A 27,814-nucleotide genomic window follows, 5' to 3' on the forward strand; every position below is an offset into this window, starting at 1 on the left:
TTTATCTTTGTCAATTTCATAGAAAATGAAAGCAAGAGTGGATCATTCAGCTCTGCCATTCAAAATGATCATGGCTGATCGTCTAGTTCTGTACCCTGTTCCCGCTTTTTCCCCATATCCCTTGAGCATTAAGAAATATATCTATCTGCTTATTGAATAAGTCTAATGACTTGGCCTCCACTGCCTTCTGTGGTAGTGAATTCCACAGGTTCACCACCCACTGAGTGAATATATTTCTCCTCATCTCGGTTCTAAATGACATACCCCGTATCCTGAGACTGTGACCCCTGGTTCTGGACTCCCCAGCCACCGGGAACATCCTCCCTGCATCTAGTCTGTCTCGTCCTGTTAGAATTTTATATGTTTCGATGAGATCACCCTTCATTCTTCTAAACTCGAGCGAATATAGGCCTGGTCGACCCAATCTCTCCTCATACGTCAGTCCTGCCATCCTCGGAACAAGTCTGCAAAACCTTCGTTGCACTCCCTCCATGGCAATGACATCTTTCCTCAGATAAGGAGACCAAAACTGCACACAATACTCCAGATGTGGTCTCACCAAGGCCCCGTACAACTGCAGTAAGACATTCCCTGTTCCTGTACTCAAATCCTCTTGCATTGAACGCCAACATACCATTCGCCTTCCTAACTGCTTGCTGCATCTGAATGCTCGCTTTCAGCGACTGGTGTACAAGGACACCCAGGTCTCGTTGCACCTCCCCATTTTCCCAATCTATCACCATTCAGATAATAAACTGCCTTTCTGTTTTGCAAAAAAAAGTAGATAACCTCACATTTATCCACGTTATACTGCATCTGCCATGTTCTTGCCCACTCACCCAACTTGTCGAAATCACATTGGACCCTCTTTGCATCCTCCTCACAGCTCGCATTCCACCCCAGCTTTGCGTCGTCTGCAAACTTGGAAATGTTACATTCCGTTCCGTTCCCTCATCCAAATCATTGACATATATTTTGAATAGCTGGGGTCCCAAGCACTGACCCCTGCCGTTCCCCACTAGTCACTGCCTGCCACCCGGGAAAAGACCAGTTTATTCCCACTCTTTCCAGTCTGTCAACCAATTCTCAATCCAGGCCAGTCTATTCCCCGAATCCCATGTGCTTTAATTTTGCACACGGTCCTCTTCTGTGGGACCATATCAAAGGCCTTCTGAAAATCCATGTTTCCCACATCCACTGGTTCTCACCTATCTCATCTACTAGTTACATCCTCAAAAAACTCCAGTAGATTTGTTAAGCATGATTTCCCTTTCATAAACCTATGCTGACTTTATCAAATCCCATTAATGCCTCCTAATTGTTCTGTTATCACATCTTTTAAAATAGACTCGAGCATTTTCCCCACTACTGATGTGAGGCTAACTGGTCTTTAATTCCCTGTTTTTTCTCCCCCTCCTTTTTTTTTAAAAAAAAAAGTGCGGTTACATTTGCAACCCTCCAATCTGTAGGAATTGTGCCAGAGTATAGAATTTTGGAAGATGATCACCAATGCATGCACTCTTTCCAGGGCCACTTCGTTTGGTACTCTGGGATGTAGATTATCAGGCCCTGGGGATGTGTCAGCCTTTAACTCCATTAATTTCCCAAGCATTTTTTCTTTAAAAGTAATACTGGTTTCCTTCAGTAGAAACTTGGTTCCTCACATTTCTGGAAGGTTGTTTGTGTCCTACTTTGAGAACAGAACCAAAGTATGTTTTTAATTGTCTTCACTAATCTTTTTCTTTTGACATTTAGAGAAACTTTTACAGTCAGTTTTTTATGTTCCTGCTAGTTTACTCTCATACTCTAATTTTTCCCTCTTAGTCAATCTCTGTCCTCCTTTGCTGAATTTTAAACTGCTTCCAATCCTCAGGCTTGTTGCTTTTTCTAGCAATTTTATATGTCTCCTCTTTGGATAAATACTATCCCTAATTTCTTTTGTAAGCCACCATTCCTGTTTTATTTTTGTGCCAGACAGGAATCAATAATTGTTGTAATTCCTGCATATGTTCTTTAAATATTAGCCATTGCCTATCCACCGTCATCCCTTTGTGAAGTTCCCCAATCCATCCTAGCCAACTCACACTTTCATAATTTCCTTCATTTAGATTCAGGACCCCAGTTTCGGATTCAACTACTTCACTCTCCATCTGAAATAAGGAATTCTATCATGTTATGGTCGCTCTTCTCTAAGGGAGCCCGCAAAAGATTGTTAATCAATCCATTCTCATCGCACAATACCCAATCTAGGATCGCCTGTTCTCCAGTTGGTTCCTCAATGTATTGGTCTAGAAATCAATCATGTGCACTCCAGGAATTCCTTCCCCACAGTATTATTGCTAATTTGGTTTGACCAAACTACATGTTAAATTAAGTCAGCGTCATTACAGTTGTACCCTTCTTGCATGCGTCTCCTATTTCCTGTTTAATGCCCTCTCCTACATCACTACTCTTTGGGGGGCAATGGACAACCCCCACCGTTTTCTGCCCCTTGGTATTTTAGCTCCACCCATACAGATTCCACATCGTGATTTTCTGAGCCAATATCCTTCCTCACTATTGCGTTGATTTCCTCCTTTACTAACAACGCTACCTCACATCATTTCACTTTTTGCCTGTCCTTCCTAAATATTGACTACCCCTGGATGTTCAGTTCCTATCCTTGGTCACCCTGCAGCCATGTCTCCCTAATCGTAGCTTTTTCATACCCATTAATCTCTGTGCTGTTAATGCATCGACCTTATTGCAAATGCTCCACACATTAAGACAATGCCTTCAGACTGTTCTTGAAGATTGCTAGTTAACTAGTATTTTTTTTGCACTATGGCCCTATTTGTTTTTTTGCTCTGGTTTTCTCCGCCTGCCACTATTGCTTCCTCCCTTTGTCTTGTTTCTATCCTTGTTTTCCCCTCCTGTCTCCCTGCTCAGGTTCCCATCCCCCTGCCATTCCAGTTTAAACCTTCCCCAACAGCACGAGCAAACTCCCCTGCGAGGACATCGGTCCTGTTGCGGCTCCGGTGTAACCCATCCCACTTGTACAGGTCCCACCTTCTGCAGAACGGTCCCATTGTCCCATGAATTTAAATCCCTCCCTCCGACACCATCCCTGCAGCCACACATTCATCTGGTCTATTCTCCTGTTCCGATAGCCGGAGAGACCAGCAGCCAGTGGTCATGCGAGGAGAGCCCAACACTCGCCAGGCTTGGCAAATTGGTCAATCGATGCAGTCAGGGAAGAGCCAATTCCGGAGACATGTGCCCAGGACCAGTGTTAGAGGCAAGTGAACCAGTCATTCCTGACCGACAATATTTTGCTACAAACCCACCACAGCTTTGCCCTGGATCTCAATGCGAATCGTTGGGGGCTGGAATTGTTTGCTGCAGCCGTGGGATGCTGCAAAAACAATTCTCAAACCAGGTACCAAGTTAACTCACTGCAAACAGTACAATCCAGCGAGCATTTGAAAGATAACGAGACCAGCAATCGTCTATAACAGGAGTTTATTATCCAACAGACATATCTACAGTTCCATAGAGCTGCACTCGGAGCCCACCCTGCGGCCCTGCTCCATTTTCCACAAAGCAACAGTCCCGACCAACAGGGCCACGGAGAGCAGTGCTACCCCAACCGCTAATCCAGGAACAAGGGAGGTGGAATCAACAGCAGCATCTGTGGGGAGAAGCCAGGGTTAGATGGGCACCAGTTACTCCATCACGAGAGACAGGTGGAAGCTCCCTGTTTACCTTTCTCATCCTGGGGGATCCGAGCAGCCAATCTCTCCTCACCTTCCAAGAAAAGGATGGGTCCATCAGCGGTCACCAAGGCCCCAGACCGGTTATCGACGCTTCTTCGCCTCTCTGGGGGCGAAGGAGAAGAGACAAGAGTTGATGTTGAATAATTAAATCTTCAGTTGTCTGCAAATCCTGAATCAGATGGCCTCATGCAAAAAACATCAGGGCCCTGGGTACCGGACAGAGTTTAGAATTCCGGCTATAATTGCATCTGGTTCTCACCAAACCGATTCTCAGAAGGACGCACCAACTGAGCAGAGTTTGCAATTGCTGCTGCTACAATGGCCAGTCTGGTCTCCTGTGAAGGAGACACTGTTTGATGCATTACTTTGACCCGCAGTTTCAGGAGACCTTCAAATTGGCCAGGTGTCCGGCCCCGGGACATCTTTTCAGTTGCACCCTGAATTCCCGGTGTCAGAAAGACGACAATTAGATGCTGGTAAAATGTTCTCCAGTGCCAAGGGTGGACTATTCCGAACCGGATGCGGAACACACCCGTGCCAACAATGGGAGGATTCTGCTCTTCAGCGGTCGGCAAGTAGGGCAGCTCAGCATCCGGGCAATTAGCAAGGAACCAGAAATACTTCATTCATCCCATTTCAAGGAACAGAGCGTCCTTCACAATTACTGACCTGGTGCAAGGTGTGCTCAGAACCGCTGCCCTAGATTGCCATTCTAAATGGAAACCTGCACCGAATGCAACTGGGAAAGTTCCCAGAACCGCCAGATTCAGGACACTCCTGTGCCCAGTGTTCGGCCTCTTGCTGAGGGAGCCCCGTGTTCAGATGACCCACACCCACCCCTCCCCATCAGGGTTTAGTTTCTAGTCAGATTGCAGGTACTTACTGGGGCTGCAGGGAGCCGTGCAGTTCTCTCGAGTGGAAGGGTAGCAAACCTCAGCACTGCAGTGGAAATAAACCTGCAAAGCGACAGTGCAGTATGGTCAATCCCACAGCTCCCAGTCCGGAGATTAATGCTTCTACAGTCAACTGACCAACAGGGGCCTGCTCACTTAACACCCAGGGAACAAGTGACCGGGAAAGAAGCACTGAAGGAAACTCACCTCCCCGGTCAGAGCCCGGCCCGAAACTCGGTCCCAGAAAGCGAACGTGCAGACGACAAAACGATTATGGTGAGTTGGGAACCGCAAATGGGAATCAGCGTTTACCGGAAGGAGGCGGGTTTTGTAGTTATCACCAGCAAAGGGGCACCTGGAACAGAGACAGTGAGTCACACGATTATAGGTTTACATGAAACCAATTATACCGGCGTCTGGAACAAAATATCAACTTCGAAGGAATATTTCCCCAATCACTAACCCGGACTGAAGTGACGATTTCTGTATTAATCACCGCCCATGTCGCCCCCTCCCCAATCTGCCTCAAGCCCTCTCACTCGCTCCCTTACCTCTCCACCAGGAGGTCCCATCGGATCCCCGAATACGGCTCTGGGGTGGGGGTCGCCCAGCAGTCATTGAGCACCAGCACAAGGGACGGATCGTTCGATTCAGAACACGAACCTCCACAAACACGGGGTCCCGGAGCACACTCAGGATCGGGTAGTCACTGGCCACGTACCAGCTCCGGTAGCCACCATCTGGAAAGAGAAAGATGAAGGGCGGGCACTATTTGGAGAGAGAGCCTGAATTTGGACACTACTATCAGCGAGCACTCGTTACCTCTCGCTATTCTCAGCTCCAGAAGCAGGATCCCGGCCTCAGTGGCAGGCAGTGGTGGAGAAAGGGTGTAAACTCTGGGCTTCCCCTGTAACTGCACTGGACATGGAGCCTGCAAGAGAACGGACACGGCTGGAGAATTCAGGTCCTCACTGTCTCTACCCGCTGAATGTGCTCCTATTCTCACCTGAAAGGGCTGTCCCGGGTCACCGATCCCAAAGCGCCATCCAAAATCTCAAACTCGCCCAACACATCCGTTTCATACAGGATGTTCACGCCGTCCAGCTACAAGAGACAGAAGACCATCAGTCCCGAACTGAGCCATTGATGGGACTCCCAGCCCGCAATACCTACCCGCTGAGTAGCACCACATTCAGTGACTGCGAACTGAAAGAGCACAGTGTCTGCAGAGGCCACGGTCGGACTGCACTCAGCTCCGTCTCCCTCCTTCAGATGGACCGTTGTCAGGTTTACAGGAGGCAGCGTCAAATCCTTGGAGATAGCGATGAGGACCTGCCCATCCTTGGTGCAGACTGCAAGAGAGTCAATGAAAGGCGGTTAGTTGACCCACGGGGAGGGTCAAGGGAAGGGGACAAGCCCCATCCATGTTTCAGTTTCTAACCCGTCCCATTATCTGTCTAACGGAAACCAGTTGACTAATTACAGCTCGTCACCACGCTGCTTGGATTTAAATTGCTCGCATCTCCGATAGAAATTAAATATCAAATTCAAATGGTCAGTGGCAACAGGGGCCGGGGCTCATTCACTCTGCCCCTCCCTCCCCCAACTACCTGGACAATTACACAGGGCAGAATTCAACCAGTGTGAGTCCCAAGTCACCGAGCAACGGTGGAATGATTCTAACTGCAGATAGTGTCAAAGCCCGATTAACTATTTCCCTTTGTTTCTGATTACCAGCCCCCAATCCCACAATCAATTATACTCTGCGGGATTAGAGACTCTCAATCACACCACCATTTCCACTCTCCGGACTGGAAAGGTTTGAAATTCCAACTGACGTTGTAGGACAGGAAGGAGAAAGAGGAAACTGTCCAGGGAAACCCCGAGTACAGCTAGATCGCGGGTGAACCTGGAAAGTCCTGGCCCAGAATATAAACGGACTGAGAATACACCCACCTGGAAGACTGTCCAGTGAATAGAAACACGGCGGTGCATCCCGGTTCCCCGCATCAAAGCAGCAGCCTCTCTGCACACACTCACTGGCTTCAATTCCCGGAAATCCGCAGTCTTTGCGGTTTTTGGGAGACAGCCAACATTTATCGGCGGGGAAAAGGAGAGAGGGCGGCTGAGCTGAACAGATTACAACAAGTAACAAACCAAGAATCCCCTAACCCTCCATTATAACAAACAAACCCTCCCAGGTAAGTGAGAGTAGAAAACCGACTCCCTCTTTTTATCGCAGCGCTGTTAACTGGCAGTAATTGTCTGTTCCAATCAGCCTGAGGCACAGTCCGAGGCCCACGTGCTCCGGAACATAAACCAGCATTCGCACGGCTCACACGGAGATGGGCCTGTTTTTAATGGAAGAAAAAAGGTGAGACTTGGTCCAACGACAAGAAAAGGAGAAAAAAAAAAGGTGAGACTGGGTCCAACGACAGCTCCACAATTCGCCCCCGGACTTTTTGTTTGGTTGCATTGAAATTGTTGCTTTTTTCCCCCTTGACACCTTTATTTCTTCATCACAGAATTAAAAGAAACTGGAACCACATCACATTATTAGTTTCTATTTTGCTTTTTTAGTCGCTTTTATTTCTTGGACCCAACGTCACCTTTAATAGTTGATAAAAAAAATAGGCCCCATCTCAGTGTGACCCGTGGGAATGCGTTTTTTTTTAAATACTAATTAATAAACAGAGTCAAATCAATATGTTATTGTCCAGATACAGTACGGGAGCATTAGTGGTTATGTTACTGAACTTGTAATCTAGCAGGCCTGGACGAATAATCTACGTGTCATAAGTTCAAATTCTGCCACGGCAGCTGGGGAATTTAAATTCAATTGATTGATTAAAATCTGGAATTAAAATACTACTATCAGTAATGCTGGCGATGAACCGACCGGATTGTCATAAATAAAACCCATCTGGTTCACTAATGTCCTTCAGAGAAGGAAACCTGCCGTACTTACCCGGTTGGCCTATGATGTGACTTCAGGCCCACAGCAATGTGGTTGATTCGTAATTGCCCTCTGAAATGGCCTAGCAAGCCATTCAGTTGTAAAAACTCGTTTAAAAAAAGTCATACTCAGAATAAAACTGGACATGAAAAAGGCACCCAAGCCCAGTTGACCCTGCAATGTCCTCCTCACTAAAATCTGGGGACCAGTGCCAAAATTGGGAGAGCAGTCAAGCAACAGCCTGACATAGCCATACTCACAGAATCATGCCTTTCAGCAGAGGTCCGTGACTCTTCCATCACAATCTCTGGGTGTGTGCTGTCCCACTGGCAGGACAGACAAACCAGAGGCGGTGGTGCAGTGATATACAGTCAGGAGGGAATGGCCCTGGCAGTCCTCAACATTGACTCTGGACCAAATGCAAATCTCATGGCATCAGGTCAAACATGAGCAAGGAAACCTCCTGCTGATTACCACCAACCGCCCTCCCTCAGCTGATGAATCAGTCCTTCTCCATGTTGAGCACCACTTGGAGAAAGCGCTGAGGGTAGCAAGGGCCACAGAAGGTACTCTGAGTGGGGGACTTCAATGTCCATCACCAAGAGTGGCTCGGTAGCACGACTACTGGCCGAGTCCTGAAGGACAAAGCTGCCAGACTGGGCCTGCAGCAGATGGTGAGCGAACCAACACGAGGGGAAAAATTTACTTGACCTCGTCCTCACAAATCTACCTGTCGGAAATGCATCTGTCCATGACAGTATTGGTGGGAGTGACCACCACACAGTTCTCGTGGAGACGAACTCCCGTTTTCGCACTGAGGACACCATCCAACCTGTTGTGTGAACAGATCGTGGAAGCTCAAAACTGGGCCTCAGATACCTGTTATCTGGGGCAGATTAAATGGTGGAATATCAGCCGCGATCAGCTGGCAATGTTTACGGTACATTTTCATGCAAACAGAACACACATTCGAAACCTGGAAATGCGAAACAACGAATGTTAAGGTAAAAACTCCCTGTCATCCCCGGGTGGGCTCAAATCAACATTTTCAGTTAACAGCCGAACGCGCTTACCAATTGGACCACAGAGACACGACGTTTGGTTTCCTGAACCACTAATTCACCGAGCTAACGTTTCAGCTTGAAACGATCAATGTAACAGCTGTCTTCCCATCAGTTTACTTTTCCAAAATAAAGGGTGTGCAGCTTGCACGAGTGAAAATCGGTGCTGTCTTATTTCTGAACATCAAACTCCCCTTGTCCCTAAATGCCTGTATGTTGGAAAATCCGCATCGGAGCAATGGGAGTCTTTCAGAAGGGAGATTGAGACCATACAATGGCAACATGTTCCCGTAAAGGTCAAGGGTGGTTCCAAGAACTCCAGGGAACCTTGGATGTCAGGGGATATACGAGAATGGATTAGGGAAAAAAGGAGGGCTTTTGGCAGATACAAAAGGCTAAAGACGGAGGAAGCCCTAGAGGAGTACAAAAAGTGCAGGGGGATACTTAAAAAAGAAATTAGGAGATCAAGGAGGGGCCATGAAATAACACTGGCGAGCAAAATAAAGGAAAATCCTAAGATGTTTTATAAGTATATTAAGGGTAAGAGGATGACTAGGGAAAAAATAGGGCCCATTAGGGACAAAAATGGCAATCTGTGTGTGGAGCCGGCAGATGTAGGAGGGGTTCTAAATGAATTTTTTGCATCTGTTTTCACTATGGAGAAGGACGATGTAGACATAGAAATACGGCAGGGGGACTGTGACATACTCGAACATATTAACATCGAGCGGGAGGAGGTATTGGCGGTTTTAGCAGGCCTTAAAATGGATAAATCCCCAGGCCCGGACGAAATGTATCCCAGGCTACTGTGTGAGGCAAAGGAGGAGATTGCGGGGGCTCTAACACAATTATTCGGAACCTCTCTGGCCACAGGGGATGTGCCAGAGGACTGGAGAACCGCTAATGTAATACCATTATTCAAGAAGGGGAGTAGGGAAAAATCGGGGAACTACAGGCCAGTGAGCCTAACATCAGTGGTAGGAAAATTATTGGAAAAAATTCTGAAGGACAAAATTAGTCTCCACTTGGAGAAGCAAGGATTAATCAGGGATAGTCAACATGGCTTTGTCAAGGGAAGATCATGTCTGACTAATTTGATTGAATTTTTTGAGGGGGTGACGAGGCGTGTGGATGAGGGTAACGCAGTGGATGTGGTATACATGGATTTCAGTAAGGCCTTCGATAAAGTCCCCCACAGGAGACTGGTCAAGAAGGTACGAACCCATGGAATCCAGGGTGCCTTGGCACTTTGGATACAAAACTGGCTTAGTGGCAGAAGGCAGAGGGTGATGGTCGAAGGTTGTTTTTGTGACTGGAAGCCTGTGGCCAGTGGGGTACCACAGGGATCGGTGCTGGGTCCCTTGCTGTTTGTGGTCTACATTAATGACTTGGATATGAATGTAAAAGGTATGATCAGTAAGTTCGCTGATGATACAAAAATTGGTAGGGTGGTAAATAGCGAGGAGGATAGCCTCAGTCTGCAGGACGATATAGATGGGTTGGTCAGATGGGCGGAACAGTGGCAAATGGAATTTAACCCGGAAAAGTGCGAGGTGATGCACTTTGGAGGGACTAACAAGGCAAGGGAATACACAATGAATGGGAGGACCCTACGCAAGACAGAGGGTCAGAGGGATCTTGGTGTGCAAGTTCACAGATCCCTGAAGGCGGCGGAACAGGTAGATAAGGTGGTAAAGAAGGCATATGGGATACTTGCCTTTATTAGCCGAGGCATAGAATATAAGAGCAAGGAGGTTATGATGGAGCTGTATAAAACACTGGTTAGGCCACAGCTGGAAAACTGTGTGCAGTTCTGGTCGCCACACTACAGGAAGGATGTGATCGCTTTGGAGAGGGTGCAGAGGAGATTCACCAGGATGTTACCAGGGCTGGAGCGCTTCAGCTATGAAGAGAGACTGGGAAGATTGGGTTTGTTTTCCTTGGAGCAGAGGAGGCTGAGGGGGGACATGATTGAGGTGTACAAAATTATGAGGGGCACAGATAGGATGGATACTAAGGAGCTTTTTCCCTTCGTTGAGGGTTCTATAACAAGGGGACATAGATTCAAGGTAAAAGGCGGGAGGTTTAGAGGGGATTTGAGAAAGAAATTTTTCACCCAGAGGGTGGTTGGAGTCTGGAACTCACTGCCTGAAAGGGTTGTGGAGGCAGGAACCCTCACAACATTCAAGAAGCATTTGGATGAGCACTTGAAATGTCATAGCATACAAGGCTACGGACCAAATGCTGGAATATGGGATTAGAGTAGACAGGGCTGATGGCCGGCGCGGACACGATGGACCGAAGGGCCTCTATCCGTGCTGTATGACTCTATGACTCTATGACTCGGTCACCCAGTGGCAGAGAGGATTGATTTTTCGAGCTGTGATTTACCATTCTCTATTCCAGTAATGTTTCGGTTTGCAAAAAATTAGATGAGATGAAATGAGCAGGTCCAACGAGCAGGTCTGTGACACTACACGGTACCTATAAAGTTGTCTCTTGCACTTACAATGAAGCGGACGGCAGTTTTCACTCTTAAACCAGTCACTATGATGTTCAGAAAATATGTGGCCGAGAAAGACTTGATTTCAGCCGAGTGACACTGGGCCAGAGTAAAATTGTGATTGTCGAGTGGTGAGAGGGTGGATTTGGAACTCCCGTGCGGCTGCACTGCGCATTGTCCAGATCTGCTTGGAGCGATATTCACTTCAATTCATCACTGACAGGGACAGTTTGATTTCAACTTTCTTTTTTCTGGTGCTTGGTGAGATTTCACAATTGAAAGCGACCTATACCGACCCCAAACTCGTCACTTACACACTGACAGATACAAGGCGGCCACACTCTTCACTTCAGTGAGATGAAAGCGGAGAGCGATTTCACGGTTGGATGTAATGGCGAAGAAAACTCACCCAAAGAAAGTGCAGCTCATTGAGGTGCCTTTAAATTCCTGATTGTTTGCACTGAACTTCTTCCCAAAGCGTTGGAGATTCAGGTCGAGCGATTTGGGGACTTCTCCCTCTTCGCGAAAGTTTCAACCGCAGTTCGAGATCAAAAGTTGAGTGCAGAATGAGACACCTCCCTGAAACCGGGGAACAAAGAAACCAAACTTGAGAGCAAGGTTCTGTTTGTTGAGAAAAAGAAAATAAAACATTTATTTTGGAAAGATCCAGAATGCTATCAGCTCAAAAAGCAACTGTTACCCCGGCGGGATTTGAAGACGCAGCCTTCTGGGGGAGCAATAAGTAATGCAGATAGAAGCAGGAAGTTGAAAAGTGTGAATTGATAGATTAAGTGAGTGGCCAAAACTGCGGCAAATGGAGGTCAATGTGTGGGAGAGCGAAGTCATCCATTTAAATCGAAAAAAGATAAATGGTGAGAAGCTGGGAACTGTGGAGGAGCAGAGAGATTTCGGGGTCCGTGCACAGAAACCGCTACCAACCACTATAGGTACAAAAACGATTGAAAATCGTTAATGGGATGTTAGCAACGGTTCGTTCGTTTGCTTAGATGTGTCATAATATCCCGATCGCGGTTTGATTCCTGTATGGGCTGAGAAGGGGCTTTGGTTCGTGTTTATATTACTTTTAAAATCCAAGCTTTACAAACAGATCCACAGACTAAGTCACGGGGACAATTTTTGGAATAACATCCATTGTAGCTTTTACCCCTGGGCCGGAGAAACACGTCTTTCTATTTATTTGTCTTTCTCCGGTTTGCAGAGAAACGTTTAACTCGCGGCCTGTTCCCGTTAATGATCATCAACAGCAACTGACAGACAGAGCGGGTCTGACCGCCCCGAGATGTGGAAAAGGCATCGGCTTTGGAGAAGTGAATCAAATCAGCTTGACTACTCTAATCCCATATATGACTCTATAATATGGGATTAGAGTAGACAGGGCTGATGGCCGGCGCGGACACGATGGGCCGAAGGGCCTCGATCCGTGCTGTATAACTCTATGACTCTCTAAATCAAATAATCACCCGGCACCGAGAGAGAGAAAACCAACAGAAAAAGATAGAAGGGAATCGAGAAATAAAAACTAAATCAAGTCGATAGAAATATTTCCCATCCTTGATGTCTCTCTATTCAATCCCCAATCCTTCAGTGGCGGGAATCAAATTTCACTGTAAATAAATGCGAGAATCGACCCAAAGAAGAAGAAACCAAATAACCAAAAACTGCCGAAACCCGGGATTGAATGAACAACCTTTAGATCTTCAGTTTAACGCAATTCCAACTCAGCGATTTTGACCCAACAGCAAATTCAACTTTGCCTCATTGTCCTGCAAGAAAATATCACCGCCGCGACGCCTTGCTCTTCCTGTTCATTACCGCACTTCATATATAAACATCGCACTCACATATACACAACCACAGTTCATATATAAACATCGCACTCATATATAAAACCCCACAGTTCGTTTATAAACACCGCACTCATACACGCACCCACAGTTCATATATATTGACATAGCAATCAGATATACACACCTGCAGTTCATATATAAATATCGCACTCATATATAAACACCCAGACTTCACATATAAACATCGTTCTCATATATCAACTCCCACAGTTTATAAATCAGCAGCGCACTCATACATCCACACCCAGTTTATAGGAGGAAGTTCGGTACCGACCGCCGATACAGCTCTCAGAGTGGGAGAGGCGGAAGTAGCAGCGACCGAACAAACTCTGGATCTCATCCTTAAGACAGACCGGTAGATCCACCTGTGAAATTACATCGCATTTGTGTATCAGTGAGGGTAATGAGTTCTTAGTGGCGATCGATCGGGCCAAGGGGATCTCAGAGAGGGGAAGGGACAGTCAGATGGCATCAGAGAGTGTAAGGGGGCTCAGAGAGAGGAAGGGACAGTCAGATGGCATCAGAGCGTGTATTAAGATCTGAGAGAGGGGAAGGACTGCCGAGTATGGGAGAGTGTAAGGGGGCTCAGGACGTATCTGTGTAAGGGGCACTCAGTGGGCATCAGAGCAGGTAAATGGCGCTGACAAGTTTCAAAGAGGATCATGGACTCACTGACGGTATCGGAGAAGGTAAGAGACAGAGCTCAGGGTGAACCAAAGAGGGTAAGGTGGGCTCAGGAGGTATCAGAGAGGCGAATGGATCTAGAGTTGGCATCTTCTTAATATTACATTTTCTAACCTTCAACATTTTTAATAACGGCAAAAAATGAAGCGGACTGAACCGATAACCTGTCCGTGCCCCATGTGGAGGGAACGAGAAGGTATAATCAGGAGGGAGTGGATAATTGGCAAGGCTCACGGTTTCCTTTCAGACAGCTCAGGGTTGTGTCTGGTGATATGACTGGAGAAAAGGGGTTGCACTTTGAAACTTTTATCACTCAGTGTGAAAAATACAACACAAATCGTCCAAAGTGGGGCTCGAACCCACGACCTTAAGATTAAGAGTTTCATGCTCTACAGACTGAGCGAGCCGGGCCGACTATCAAAATTCTTCCCATCCTATTATTGCAGAGAGACAGCTGTTGGCTTTGCTGCAGGAGTTCAGTTCGTTCCACAATCTCAGGGTATCTCCTTCTGAACACCCGTTTTTTTTTCTGGAGTTAGTCTGATGCCGTCACACTCTTCACTTCAGTGAGATGAAAGCGGAGAGCGATTTCACGATCGAATGCAATGACGAACAAAACCCATTCAATGAAAGTGCAGGTCATTTGGGGGGCCTTTAAAGTCCTGATTGTTTGAACTGAACTTCATCCCAAAGCATTTGAGATTCACGTGGAGCGATTTGGGGACATCTTTTCCCTCTTTGCAAAAGTTTCAACTGCAGGTCAAGATCAAAAGTCGAGGGCAGAATGAGACGCCTTCCTGAAATTTGAGAACTCGGGAAGCAGACTTTAGAGCAAGGTTCTGTTAATTGTGAAAAAGCAGATAAAACATTAATTCCGGAACGATCCAGAATCCAGCTCTAAAATTAACGGTTACCCATGATTTATACACGCAGCCTTCTGGTGGCACAATAAGTAATGTCGCTCAAAAACCGGAAGTTGAAAAGTGGGAATTGATAGATGAAGTGAGTGGGCAAAACTGCGGCAAATAGAGTTCAATGTAGGGGAGAGCGCGGTCATGCACTGTAAATCTGAGAAAGATAAATCAGAGTATTTTCTAAAGTGGTGAGAATCTCGGAACTGTGGACGAGAAGAGAGATTTAGAGGGCCACGTACAGAAACCGCTACCAGCCAGCGTACAGGTAAAAAAATAATTAAATAACCGAATGTGCCGTTAGTAGGGCCGATTAGCTCATTTGCATCGAGTATACCGTAATGTCATGATCACGGATTCGATTCTTGTAATTTACTTTATTTATTTCGGGTTTTTGTAACTTTTAAAATCGAAGCTTTACAAAAAAAACCAGAGACAAATTCACGGGGACAGTTTTTTTGAATTACATCCATTGCAACTTTGCCCTCGGGTCGGAGAAACAAGTCTTTTTTTGTCTTTCTCCGGTTTGCAGACAAACGTTTAACTCGCGGCCTGTTCCCATTAATGATCATCAGCAGCAACAGACAGACAGAGCGGGTCTGACCGCCCCGAGATGTGGAAAAGGGATCAGTTTAGAACAAATGCATCAAATCAAATATCACCCGGCACGAGAGAGACAAAACCAAGAGAAAAAGGCAGAAGGTAACAGAGAAATAAAAACTACATAGAGACGATAGAAATATTTCCCATCCTTGATGCCTTTCTATTCCATCCCCAATCCTTCAGTGTCGGGTATCAAATTTTACTATAAATAAATGCGAGAATCGAAGCAAGGAAGGAGATACTAAACAACCATAAACTGCCGAAACTCGGGATTGAACTAAGGACCTTAACACTCTCCCAACTGAGCTATTTCGGATCCACATCCATCGTTTATTTCGTGTTATTGTCGTGGAAGTAAATATAGCCCCAGGAGGAATTGCCCCTCCTGTTCATTCCACAGTTCATATATAAACATTGCACTCATATGTACACACCCACTGAGCATATATAAGCATCGCTGTCATACATAAACTCCCAAAGTTTATCAATCAGCAGCGCACTCATAGATCCACACCCAGTTTATAGGAGGAAGATCAGTACCGACTGCCAATAGAGCTCTCAGAGTGGGAGAGGCGGAAGCAACAGCGACCGAACAAATCTGGATCACATTCTTAACACAGACCGGTAGATCCACCTGTGAAGTTACACTGCACTTTGAAAGCAGGGACGGTAATGTGTTCTGACAAGGCATCGGGGGGTCTAATCGCTTCTTAGTGGCGATCCATTGGGGCAAGGGCATCTCAGAGAGGGGAGCGGGCATTCAGAGGGTATCAGAGAGTATATTGAGATCTCGCAGAGGGGAAGGACTGCCAGAGGGTATCAGAGAGTGTAAGGACGCTCAGGGCGTGTCAGTGGGTGAGGGGCACTCAGCGGGTACCAGAGAGTGTAAAGGGCGCTGACATGGTTCAAAGAGGATCATGGACTCTCTGAGGATATCACAGATGATGAGCAGCTCATGGAGAATCAAAGAGGGGAAGGTGGGCTCAGGAGGTATCAGAGAGGCGAATGGATCCAGAGTTGGCATCTTCTAAATATTGCACTTCCTAACCATCAACATTTTTAATAACAGCAAAAATGAAAACTATTGAAACGGTATCTGCCGTGTCCCATGTGGAGGGAATGAGAAGATAGTATCGGGAGGGGCTGGATATTTGGCAACGCTCACGGTTTCCTTTCACACAGCTCAGTGTTTTGTCTGTTTATATAACTGGATTTCGTGAACCTTTCATCACCCACTGTGAAAAATAGAACACAAAACGCCCAATCTGTGGTTTAAACCCACGACACTGAGGTTAGGAATTTCGTGCTTTACCGACTGAGCTAGCCGGGCCAGCGGCAGGGCTCCTTCTCAACCTATTATTGCAGAGAGGCAGGTGGTGACGTTGGTGTTGGGGTTCAGTTTGTCCGACAATCCCAAGGTGGCTGAATCTGAACACCCACTTCTCATTCTCGAGTCAATCTGATGCCTTTTACCAGTCGTCCAGCCCCGCGCTGAGCAGGAGAGGAACAGCGGGACAGGAGAAGACCATTCAGCCCCTCGAACCTGCTGTCTCATTCAATTTGATCATGAGATGATCAGTAATTCATGTCTGTTTCCCCGCCTTGGACTCATATCCCTTGGGAACCGAAACGGAAAAAGATCTATCAATATCAGATTTGAAAATTTGATTTGAGCCAAAATCCACATCCTTTGGGATGAGAGATTTCCAGCTTTCGGCTGTATTTTGTTTGCTAAAGTGATTCCTGATTTCTTGCATGATTAGTCCAGCTCCAATTTCATTTTGGATTCGGCAAACAGAGAGAGAGAAAAAGGCCGCCTTAACCGGAGATTGATCCTTTAACGATCTCTCACAAAGCAACTGAAAACTGTCGGAATGTGAATACCATTTCACTTCTCCAAAATAAAGGGAGTGACATTCATTGTGGAAACAGTCTGATGTCGCTCACTGCAGAAATATCCATGTCAGTGTGATTCAGTCTGAAGGAGCTCGCCTGCAACCTTCGAACCTTCTCTGTCAAGAAGTATTACGACTTCGTTCAAGCCAATCTCGTTTTTTTGGATATTTTTCAGATGCCTGTTATCCAACCGCAGAATAAATGGTGGAAAATCAGACGCACAAAGCTGGCAATGTTTACGGTACATTTTCTGGCAGATAAGACACACATTCGAACCCAAGAATTGCGAGACAATGAATGTTAAGGTAAAAGGTTGCTCCAGCATCCCCGGCTGAGTTCGAAGCACCAACCTTTTAGTTGACTGCCAGAACGCGCTAACCAATTGCGCCACAGAGACAGAGTTTGCTATTGCGCAAGGACGAATTCACAGAGCTGAAGCTTCAGGTTGCCGCGCTCAATGTAACAGCTTTCTTCCAATCAGTTTACTTTTCCAAAATAAAGGGTGTGCAGCTTGCACGAGTGAAAATCGATGCTGTATTATTTCTGAAAATTAAACTTACCTTGCCATTAAACACCTGTATGTTGAAAGACTCAGACCCCGCGTAGTAGAGAGAATTGATTTTTGAGCTGTGATTCGCCATTCTCTGTTCCAGTAATATTCAGGTTTGCTGAAAATGAGATGAGATGAAACGAGCAGGACAACGAGCAGGTCTGTGACACTACACGGTGTCTACAAAGTTGTCTCTTGCACTTACAGTGCAGCGGACGAAAATTTTCACTCTTAAACCAGTAATTATTATGTTAACAAAAAATGTGGCCGAGAAATACTCGATTTCAGCGCGGTGACACGGGACGGAGTAAAGTTCAGTTAATGCGATTGCCGAGTGGCGAGAGGGTCGATTTGGAACTCCTGTGCGGCTGCGCTGCACATTGTCCAGATCTGTTTGGAGAGATATTCACTTCAATTCATCACTTACAGGGACAGTTTGATTCTAAGTTTCTTTTCCCCGGTGCTTGGTGAGATTTCAGAAATAAACGCGACCCGTGCTTAACCCAAACTCGTCACTAACACGTTGACCGAAACAAGGCGGCCACACTCTCCACTTCAGTGAGATGAAAGCCGACAGCGATTTCTCGTCGATTCCAATGGCGAAAAAAGTCATTCAATGAAAGTGCAGGTCATTGAGGTGCCTTTAAATTCCTGATTGTTTACACAGAACTTCTTCTCAACGCGTTTGAGATACACGTGGGGCGATTTGGGGACTTCTTCTCCCTCTTTGCAAAAGTTTCATCCGCAGCACAAGATCAAAAGTCGAGGGCAAAATGAAATGATTTGCTCAAATTTGAGATCCAGAGAACCAGCATATAGAGCAAGGTTCTGTTTATTGAGAAAAAGCAGATGAAACATTAATTCCGGAACGATACAGAACCCTATCAGCTCTAAAGGCAACGGTTACCCCGTGTTTTGAACACGCAGCCTTCTGGTGACGCAGGAAGTCACGCAGATGGTAGCAGGAAATTGAAAAGTGGGAATTGATAGATTAAGTGTGTGGACAAAACTGTGGCAAATAGTGTTCAATGTGGGGGAGACCGATGTCATACACTTTAAATCTAAGAAAGATAAATCAGAGTATTTTCTAAATGGTGAGAAACTCGGTGCTGTGGAGGAGCAGAGAGATTTAGGGGTCCAAGTACAGAAATCGCTGCAGGTACAAAAATTAATTAAACAGCCTAATGTGCCGTTGGTACGGCCGGTTAACTCGTTTGCAAAGAGTCTACTGTAACATAATGATCACGGACTCGATTCTTGTAATTTACTTTATTTATTTCGCGTTTTTGTAACTTTTGAAATCGAAGCTTTAAAAAGAAAATCAACAGAAAAATTCACGGGGACCGTTTTTGAATTACATCCGTTGTAACTTTGCCCCTGGGCAGGATAAACACGTCTTTCTTTTGATTTGTCTTTCTCCAATTTGCAGATAAACGTTTAACTCGCGGCCTGTTCCCATTAATGATCATCAGCAGCAACAGACAGACAGAGCGGGTCTGACCGCCCCGAGATGTGGAAAATGGAACAGTTTCGGACAAATCAAATAGTCACCTGGCACCGAGAGAGACAAAACCAAGAGAAAAAGGCAGAAGGTAACAGTGAAATAACAGCCAAATACAAACGATATAAATAATTCCCATCCTTGATGTCTCTCTATTCAATCCCCAATCCTTCAGTGGCGGGAATTAAATTTCACTGCAAATAAATCCGAGAATCGAAGCAAGGAAGAAGAAAGTAAACAAACAAAAACTGCCGAAACTCGGGATTGAACCAAGGACCTTCAGATCTTCAGTCTAACGCTCTCCCAACTGAACTATTTCGGCTCTGTACCCAACGATTACTTTGTGTTATTGTCGTGGAAGAAAATATAACCCCAGGAGGAATTGCCCCTCCTGTTCATTCCACAATTCATATATAAACATCGTACTCGTAGAGATACACCCACAGTTCATATATAAACATCGTTGTCATACGTAAACTACCAAAGTTTATAAATCAACAGCGCACTCATACATCCACACCCAGTTTGTGGGAGGAAGATCGGTACCGACCGCCGATAGAGCTCTCAGAGGCGGAAGCAGCAGCGACCGATCAAACTCTTGATCTCATCCTTAACACAGACCGGTAGATCCACCTGTGAAGTTACACCGCACTTTGATAGCAGGGACGGTAATTGCTTCTGAGAAGGCCTCAGGGCGTCTAATCGCTTCTTAGTGGCGATCCATTGTGGCAAGGGCATCTCAGAGAGGGGAAGGTACTATCAGAGGGCATCAGAGAGTGTAAGGGGGCTCAAAGAGGAGAGCGGGCAGTCAGATGGCATCAGAGAGTGTTTTAAGATCTGAGAGAGGGGAAGGACTGCCCAGTATGGGAGAGTGTAAGGCGGCTCAGGGCGCATCTGTGTAAGGGGCAATCAATAGGTATCAGAGCAGGTGAATGGCGCTGACAAGGTTCAAAGTGGATCATGGACTCTCTGAGGTTATCGGAGAAGGTAAGAGACAGAGCGTATCAGCGATGATAAGGAGCGCAGGGAGAATCAAATAGGGTAAGGGGAGATCAGGAGGTCTCAGAGAGGCGAATTGTTCCAGAGTTGGCATCTCCTAAATATTACATTTTCTGACCTTCAACATTTTTAATAACAGCAAAAAATGAATCCGATTGAACCGATAACATGTCCGTGTCCCATGTGGAGGGAACGAGGAGGTCGAATCGGGAGGGAGTGGATATTTGGCAACGCTCACGGTTTCCTTTCACGCAGCTCAGGGTTGTGTCTGGTTCGAATCTGGAGACAAGAGGTTGCACTTTGAAACTTTTATCACACAGTGTGAAAAGTAGAACACAAATCGCCCAACGTGGGGCTCGAACCAACGACCCTGAGATTAAGAGTCGCATGCTCTCCCGACTGCGCTTGCCGTGCCGACTGCTGAAATTCTTCCCATCCTATTATTGCAGAGAGACAGCTGTTGGCTTTGCTGCAGGAGTTCAGTTCGTTCCACAATCTCAGGGTATCTGCTTCTGAACACCCGTTTTTTCATTCTGGAGCTCGTCTGATGTCTTTTACCATTCGTCCAGCCCCGCGCTGAGCAGTATCGGAACATCGGGACAAGAGAAGGCCATTCAGCCCCTCGAACCTGCTGCCCCATTCAATTCGATCATGAGTTGATCTGCAATTCATCTCTGTTTCTCCGCCTTGGACTCATATTGCTTGGTACCCGAATCGAAAAACGATGTCTCAATATCAGATTTCAAATTATGAATTGAGCCACAAACATCATCCTTTGGGATGAGAGAGTTCCAGCTTTCGGCCGTATTTTGTTTGCAAAAGTGATTCCTGATTTCTTGCCTGATTAGTCCAGCTCCAATTTCATTTTGGATTCGGCCAACAAAGAGAGAGAAAAAGGCCGTCTTAACCGGAGATTGTCCTTTTACTATCTCTCACAAATCAACTGAAACCAGTCGGAATGTGAATACCATTTCACTTTTCCAAAATAAAGGGAGTGACATTCATTGTGGAAACAGTCTGATGTCGCTCACTGCAGAAATATCCATGTCAGTGTGAAGGAGCTCGCTTGCAACCTTCGAATCTTCTCTGTCAAGAAGTATTCCGACTTCGTTCAAGCCAACCTCGTTTTTTTGGATATTTTTCATATGCCTGTTATCCAACCGCTGAATAAATGGTGGAAAATCAGACGCACTCAGCTCGCAATGCTTGCGGTACATTTTCTGGCAGACAAGACACACATTCGAACCCAAGAATTTGCGAGACAATGAATGTTAAGGTAAAAAGTTGCCTTCGTGTCCTCTAACGACCAACTTTTCAGTTCGCAGCGAAACGCGCTAACCAATTGCGCCACAGAAACAGAACTTGCAAATGTTCAAGGACTAATTCATCGAGCTGACGCTTCAGGTTGCCGCACTCAATGTAACAGCTTTCTTCCAATCAGTTTACTTTTCCAAAATAAAATGTGTGCAGCTTGCACGAGTCAAAATCTGTGCTGTATTATTTCTGAAAATTAAACTCACCTTGCCATTAAACACCTGTATGTTGAAAGACTCAGTCCGCTCGTGGAAGAGAGGATTGATTTTTGAGCTGTGATTCGCCATTCTCTGTTACAGTAATATTCAGGTTTGCGGAAAATGAGATGAGATGAAATGAGCAGGACAAACCAGCAGGTCTGTGACACTACACGGTGTCTACAAAGTTGTCTCTTGCACTTACAGTGAAGTGGACGACAATTTTCACTCTTAAACCAGGAATTATTATGTTAAGAAAAAATGTGGCCGTGAAAGACTCGATTTCAGCGCGGTGACACGGGCCAGAGTAAAGTTCAGTTCATGCGATTGCCGAGTGGTGAGAGGTTGGATTTGGAACTCCTGTGCGGCTGCGCTGCGCATTGTCCAGATCTGTTTGGAGCGATATTCCCTTCAATTCATCACTTACAGGGACAGTTTGATTCTAAGTTTATTTTACCCGGTGCTTGGTGAGATTTCAGAAATAAATGCGACCCGTGCTTAAGCCAAACTCGTCACTAACACATTGACCGATACAAGGCGGCCACACTCTGCACTTCAGTGAGATGAAAGCCGACAGCGATTTCACGTCGATTCCAATGGCGAAAAAAACTCATTCAATGAAAGTGCAGGTCATTGAGGTGCCTTTAAATTCCTGATTGTTTACACAGAACTTCTTCCCAAAGCGTTTGAGATACACGTGGGGCGATTTGGGGACTTCTTCTCCCTCTTTGCAAAAGTTTCATCCGCAGCACAAGTTCGAAAGTCGAGAGAAAAATGAAACGATTTGCTGAAATTTGAGAACCAGAGAACCAGAATTTAGAGCAAGGTTCTGTTTATTGAGAAAAAGCAGATGAAACATTAATTCCGGAACGATACAGAATCCTATCAGCTCGAAAGGCAACGGTTACCCCGTGTTTTGAACACGCAGCCTTCTGGTGACGCAGGAAGAAACGCAGATGGTAGCAGGAAATTGAAAAGTGGGAATTGATAGATTAAGTGTGTGGACAAAACTGTGGCAAATAGTGTTCAATGTGGGGGAGACCGAGGTCATACACTTTAAATCTAAGAAAGATAAATCAGAGTATTTTCTAAATGGTGAGAAACTCGGTGCTGTGGAGGAGCAGAGAGATTTAGGGGTCCAAGTACAGAAATCGCTGCAGGTACAAAAATTAATTAAACAGCCTAATGTGCCGTTGGTACGGCCGGTTAACTCGTTTGCAAAGAGTATACTGTAACATAACGATCACGGACTCGATTCTTGTAATTTACTTTATTTATTTCGCGTTTTTGTAACTTTTGAAATCGAAGCTTTGCAATGAAAATCCACAGAAAAATTCACGGGGACCGTTTTTTGAATCACATCCGTTGTAACTTTGCCCCCGGGCAGGATAAACACGTCTTTCTTTTTATTTGTCTTTCTCCAATTAGCAGATAAACGTTTAACTCGCGGCCTGTGCCCATTAATGATCATCAGCGGCCACAGACAGACAGAGCGGGTCTGACCGCCCCGAGATGTGGAAAATGGAACAGTTTCGGACAAATCAAATGGTCACCCGGTACCGAGAAAGACAAAACCAAGATAAAAAGGCAGAAGGTAACAGAGAAATAACAGCCAAATACAAACGATATAAATATTTCCCATCCTTGATGTCTCTCAATTCAATCCCCAATCCTTCAGTGGCGGGAATTAAATTTCACTCTAAATAAATCCGAGAATCGAAGCAAGGAAGAAGAAAATAAACAAACAAAAACTGTCGAAATTCGGGATTGAACCAAGGACCTTCAGATCTTCAGTCTAACGCTCTCCCAACTGAGCTATTTCGGCTCTACATCCGGTGCTTACTTTGTGTTATTGTCGTGGAAGAAAATATAACCCCAGGAGGAATTGCCCCTCCTGTTCATTCCACAATTCATATCTCAACATCGCACTCATAGAGATACACCCACAGTTCATATATAAACATCACACTCACAGAGATACACCCACAGTTCATAGATAAACATCGTACTCATAGAGATACACCCACAGTTCATATATAAACATCACACTCACAGAGATACACCCACAGTTCATATATATATATATATATATATCGTACTCATAGAGATACACCCACAGTTCATATATAAACATCGTACTCATCGAGATACACCCACAGTTCATATATAAACATCGCTGTCATACGGAAACTAGCAAAGTTTATAAATCAACAGCGCACTCATACATCCGCACCCAGTTTATCGGAGGAAGATCGGTACCGACCGCCGATAGAGCTCTCAGAGGCGGAAGCAGCAGCGACCGATCAAACTCTGGATCTCATCCTTAACACAGACCGGTAGATCCACCTGTGAAGTTACACCGCACTTTGATAGCAGGGACGGTAATGGGTTCTGAGAAGGCCTCAGGGCGTCTAATCGCTTCTTAGTGGCGATCCATTGTGGCAAGGGCATCTCAGAGAGGGGAAGGTACTATCAGAGGGCATCAGAGTGTGTAAGGGGGCTCGGAGAGGGTAGCGGGCAGTCAGAGGGTATCAGAGAGCATATTGAGATCTCACAGAGGGTAAGGACTGCCAGAGGGTATCAGAGAGTGTACGGACTCTCAGGGCATATCAGTGGGTGAGGACTGCGGGTATCAGAGAGTGTAAAGGGCGCTGACAAGGTTGAAAGAGGATAATGGACTCACTGAGGGTATGAGAGAAGATAAGGAGGTCAGGGAGAATCAAAGAGTGTAAGTGGGTATCAGGAGGAATCAGAGAGGCGAATGGATCCAGAGTTGGCATCTTCTAAATATTACACATCCTAACTATCAACATTTTTAATAACAGCAAAAATGAAACCTATTGAAACGGTATCTGCCGTATCCCATGTGGAAGGAATGAGAAGATAGTACCGGGAGGGACTGGATATTGGGCAACGCTCACGGTTTCCTTTCACACAGCTCAGTGTTGTGTCTGTTTATTTTACAGGATATCATGAACTGGAGATCAGAGGTTGCACTTTGAACCTTTCATCACCCACTGTGAAAAATAGAACTCAAAACCCCCAATATTTGCTTTAAACCCAATACCCTGAGGTTAGGAATTTCGTGCTTTACCGACTGAGCTCGCCGGGCCAGCGGCAGGGCTCCTTCTCATCCTATTATTGCAGAGAGGCAGGTGGTGACGTTGCTGTCGGGGTTCAGTTTGTTCGACAATCCCAAGGTGGCTGAATCTGAACACCCGATTTTCATTCTGGAGTCAAGTCTGATGCTTCTTACCAGTCGTCCAGCCCCGCACTGAGCAGGAGTGTAACATCGGCACAGGAGAAGACCATTCAGCCCCTCGAGCCTGCTGTCCCATTCAATTAGATCATGAAGTGATCAGTAATTTATCTCTGTTTCCCCGCCTTGGACTCATATCCCTTGGTAACCGAACCAGAAAAAGATCTATCAATATCAGACTTGAAAATTTGAATTGAGCCTCAATCCACATCATTTGGGATGAGAGAGTTCCAGCTTCCGGCCGTATTTTGTTTGCTAAAGTGATTCCTGATTTCTTGCATGATTAGTCCAGCTCCAATTTCATTTTGGATTCTGCCAAGAGAGAGAGAGAGATAAAAAGGCCGCCTTAACCGGAGATTGATCATTTGAAGATCTCTCACAAATCAACTGAAACCTGTCGGAATGTGAATGCCATTTACTTTTCCAAAATAAAGGGAGTGTCATTCATTGTGGAAACAAGAAGTAATCCGAATTCTTTCAAGCCAATCTCGTTTTTTTTGAATATTTTTCAGAGAGCAGATTAAATGGTGGAAAATTAGACGCACTCAGCTGGCAATGTTCACGGTATAGAATCATAGAATCATAGAGGTTTACAACATGGAAACAGGCCCTTCGGCCCAACATGTCCATGTCGCCCAGTTTATACCACTAAGCTAGTCCCAATTGCCTGCACTTGGCCCATATCCCTCTATACCCATCTTACCCATGTAACTGTCCAAATGCTTTTTAAAAGACAAAATTGTACCCGCCTCTACTACTGCCTCTGGCAGCTCGTTCCAGACACTCACCACCCTTGGAGTGAAAAAATTGCCCCTCTGGATCCTTTTTTATCTCTCCCCTCTCACCTTAAATCTGTGCCCCCTCGTTATAGACTCCCCTACCTTTGGGAAAAGATTTTGACTATCTACCTTATCTATGCCCCTCATTATTTTATAGACTTCTATAAGATCACCCCTAAACCTCCTATTCTCCAGGGAAAAAAGTCTCAGTCTATCCAACCTCTCCCTATATGTCAAACCATCAAGTCCCGGTAGCATCCGAGTAAATCTTTTCTGCACTCTTTCTAGTTTAATAATTTCCTGTCTATAATAGGGTGACCAGAACTGTACACAGTATTCCAAGTGTGGCCTTACTAATGTCTTGTACAACTTCAACAAGACATCCCAACTACTGTATTCAATGTTCCGACCAATGAAACCAAGCATGCTGAATGCCTTCTTGACCACCCTATCCACCTGTGACTCCACTTTCAAGGAGCTATGAACCTGTACTCCTAGATCTCTTTGCTCTATAACTCTCCCCAACGCCCTACCATAAACGGAGTAGGTCCTGGCCCGATTCGATCTACCAAAATGCATCACCTCACATTTATCTAAATTAAACTCCATCTGCCATTCATCGGCCCACTGGCCCAATTTATCAAGATCCCGTTGCAATCCTAGATAACCTTCTTCACTGTCCACAATGCCACCAATCTTGGTGTCATCTGCAAACTTACTAACCATGGCTCCTAAATTCTCATCCAAATCATTAATATAAATAACAAATAACAGCGGACCCAGCACCGATCCCTGAGGCACACCGCTGGTCACAGGCCGCCAGTTTGATAAACAACCCTCCACAACCACCCTCTGTCTTCTGTCGTCAATCCAATTTTGTATCCAATTGGCTACCTCACCTTGGATCCCGTGAGATTTAACCTTATGTAACAACCTACCATGCGGTACCTTGTCAAAGGCTTTGCTAAAGTCCATTTAGACCACGTCTACTGCACAGCCCTCATCAATCTTCTTGGTTACCCCTTCAAAAAGCTCAATCAAATTCGTGAGACATGATTTCCCACTCACAAGACCATGCTGACTGTTCCCAATCACTCCCTGCCTCTCCAAATGCCTGTCGATCCTGTCTCTCAGAATACCCTCTAACAACTTACCCACAGCAGATGTCAGGCTCACCGGTCTGTAGTTCCCAGGCTTTTCCCTGCCGCCCTTCTTAAACAAAGGCACAACATTTGCTGCCCTCCAATCTTCAGGCACCTCACCTGTATATTTTCGTTCCGACAGGACACACATTCGAATGCTGGAAACGCGAGACATTGAATGTTCAGGTGAAAGTTACGACCCAGCGTCCACCGGGTGGAGCTTGAACCAACAACCTTTCAGTTAACAGCCGAACGCGCGAAACAATTGCGCCACAGAAACACAACTTTGAAGTTGCTGAAGGACTAATTCACCGAGCTAAAGCTTCAGCTTGCCGCGATGAATTTAACAGCTGTCTGACTATCAGTTTACTTTTCCAAAATAAAGGGTGTGCAGCTTGCATGAGTGAAAATCTGTGCTGTATTATTTCTGCACATGAAGCCAACCTTGCCATTAACCACCGTATGTTGGAAGACTCAGTCCCCTCGTGGTAGATAGGATTGACCTTTTGAGCTGTGATTTGCCATCCTATATTCCAGTAATATTCAGGTTTGCTGAAAATGAGATGAGATGAAATGAGCAGGTCCAAGGAGCAGCTCTGTGACACGACATGGTGTCTACAAAGTTGTCGCTTGCACTTACAGTGAAGCGGACCGTAGTCTTCACTATTAAACCAGTAACTATGATGTTAAAAAAAATGTGTTCGAGAAATACTTGATTTCAGCGTGGCGATACTGGGACGGAGTAAAGTTGTGATTGCCGAGTGGCGAGAGGGTGGATTTGGGACCCCTGTGCGGCTGCGCTGCTCATTGTCCAGATCTGCTTGGAGCGATATTCACTTCAATTCATCACTGACAGGGACAGTTTGATTCGAAGTTTCTTTTCCCTGTTGCTTGGTGAGATTTCAAAAATAAAGACGACCCGTGCTCACCCCAAACTCGTCAC

General features: G+C 45.7%; 1 protein-coding gene, 1 long non-coding RNA gene and 2 other non-coding genes across 4 annotated transcripts; all 4 read right to left on the reverse strand.

Annotated features, from left to right (window-relative positions):
- Positions 1 to 3,321: 3,321 nt before the first annotated feature.
- On the reverse strand, positions 3,322 to 5,574 carry LOC137335988 (zona pellucida sperm-binding protein 4-like). Its single transcript, XM_068001491.1, has 6 exons — positions 5,563 to 5,574; positions 5,200 to 5,339; positions 4,856 to 5,003; positions 4,639 to 4,711; positions 3,745 to 3,858; positions 3,322 to 3,670 (listed from the first exon to the last, which is right to left on the reverse strand). The coding sequence occupies exons 1-6, from the start codon at positions 5,572 to 5,574 to the stop codon at positions 3,522 to 3,524; spliced, it is 636 nt and encodes a 211-aa protein (XP_067857592.1). The 3' UTR covers positions 3,322 to 3,521.
- Positions 5,575 to 5,706: 132 nt separating this feature from the next.
- Positions 5,707 to 6,811, reverse strand: LOC137335665 (uncharacterized). Its single transcript, XR_010966470.1, has 3 exons — positions 6,605 to 6,811; positions 5,822 to 6,000; positions 5,707 to 5,752 (listed from the first exon to the last, which is right to left on the reverse strand). It is a non-coding gene; the product is annotated as an uncharacterized lncRNA (long non-coding RNA).
- Positions 6,812 to 19,430: 12,619 nt separating this feature from the next.
- trnaf-gaa (transfer RNA phenylalanine (anticodon GAA)) lies at positions 19,431 to 19,503 on the reverse strand. Its single transcript has one exon. It is a non-coding gene; the product is annotated as a tRNA-Phe (tRNA).
- Positions 19,504 to 23,443: 3,940 nt separating this feature from the next.
- trnaf-gaa (transfer RNA phenylalanine (anticodon GAA)) lies at positions 23,444 to 23,516 on the reverse strand. The gene has a single exon. It is a non-coding gene; the product is annotated as a tRNA-Phe (tRNA).
- Between the last annotated feature and the right edge of the window lie 4,298 nt (positions 23,517 to 27,814).

This window comes from Heptranchias perlo, chromosome 20, assembly GCF_035084215.1.
Source record: "Heptranchias perlo isolate sHepPer1 chromosome 20, sHepPer1.hap1, whole genome shotgun sequence".
Taxonomy (NCBI): domain Eukaryota; kingdom Metazoa; phylum Chordata; class Chondrichthyes; order Hexanchiformes; family Hexanchidae; genus Heptranchias; species Heptranchias perlo.

Bases quoted from the DNA above. Each gene is read 5' to 3' on its own strand.
- LOC137335988 (XM_068001491.1), bottom strand. The intron at 4,712-4,855 runs GTGAGTTTCCTT...GTCGCTTTGCAG, and splicing joins GCCGGGCTCTGACCGGGGAG to GTTTATTTCCACTGCAGTGC. The intron at 3,859-4,638 runs GTAAGTACCTGC...CTTCGCCCCCAG, and splicing joins CACGGCTCCCTGCAGCCCCA to AGAGGCGAAGAAGCGTCGAT.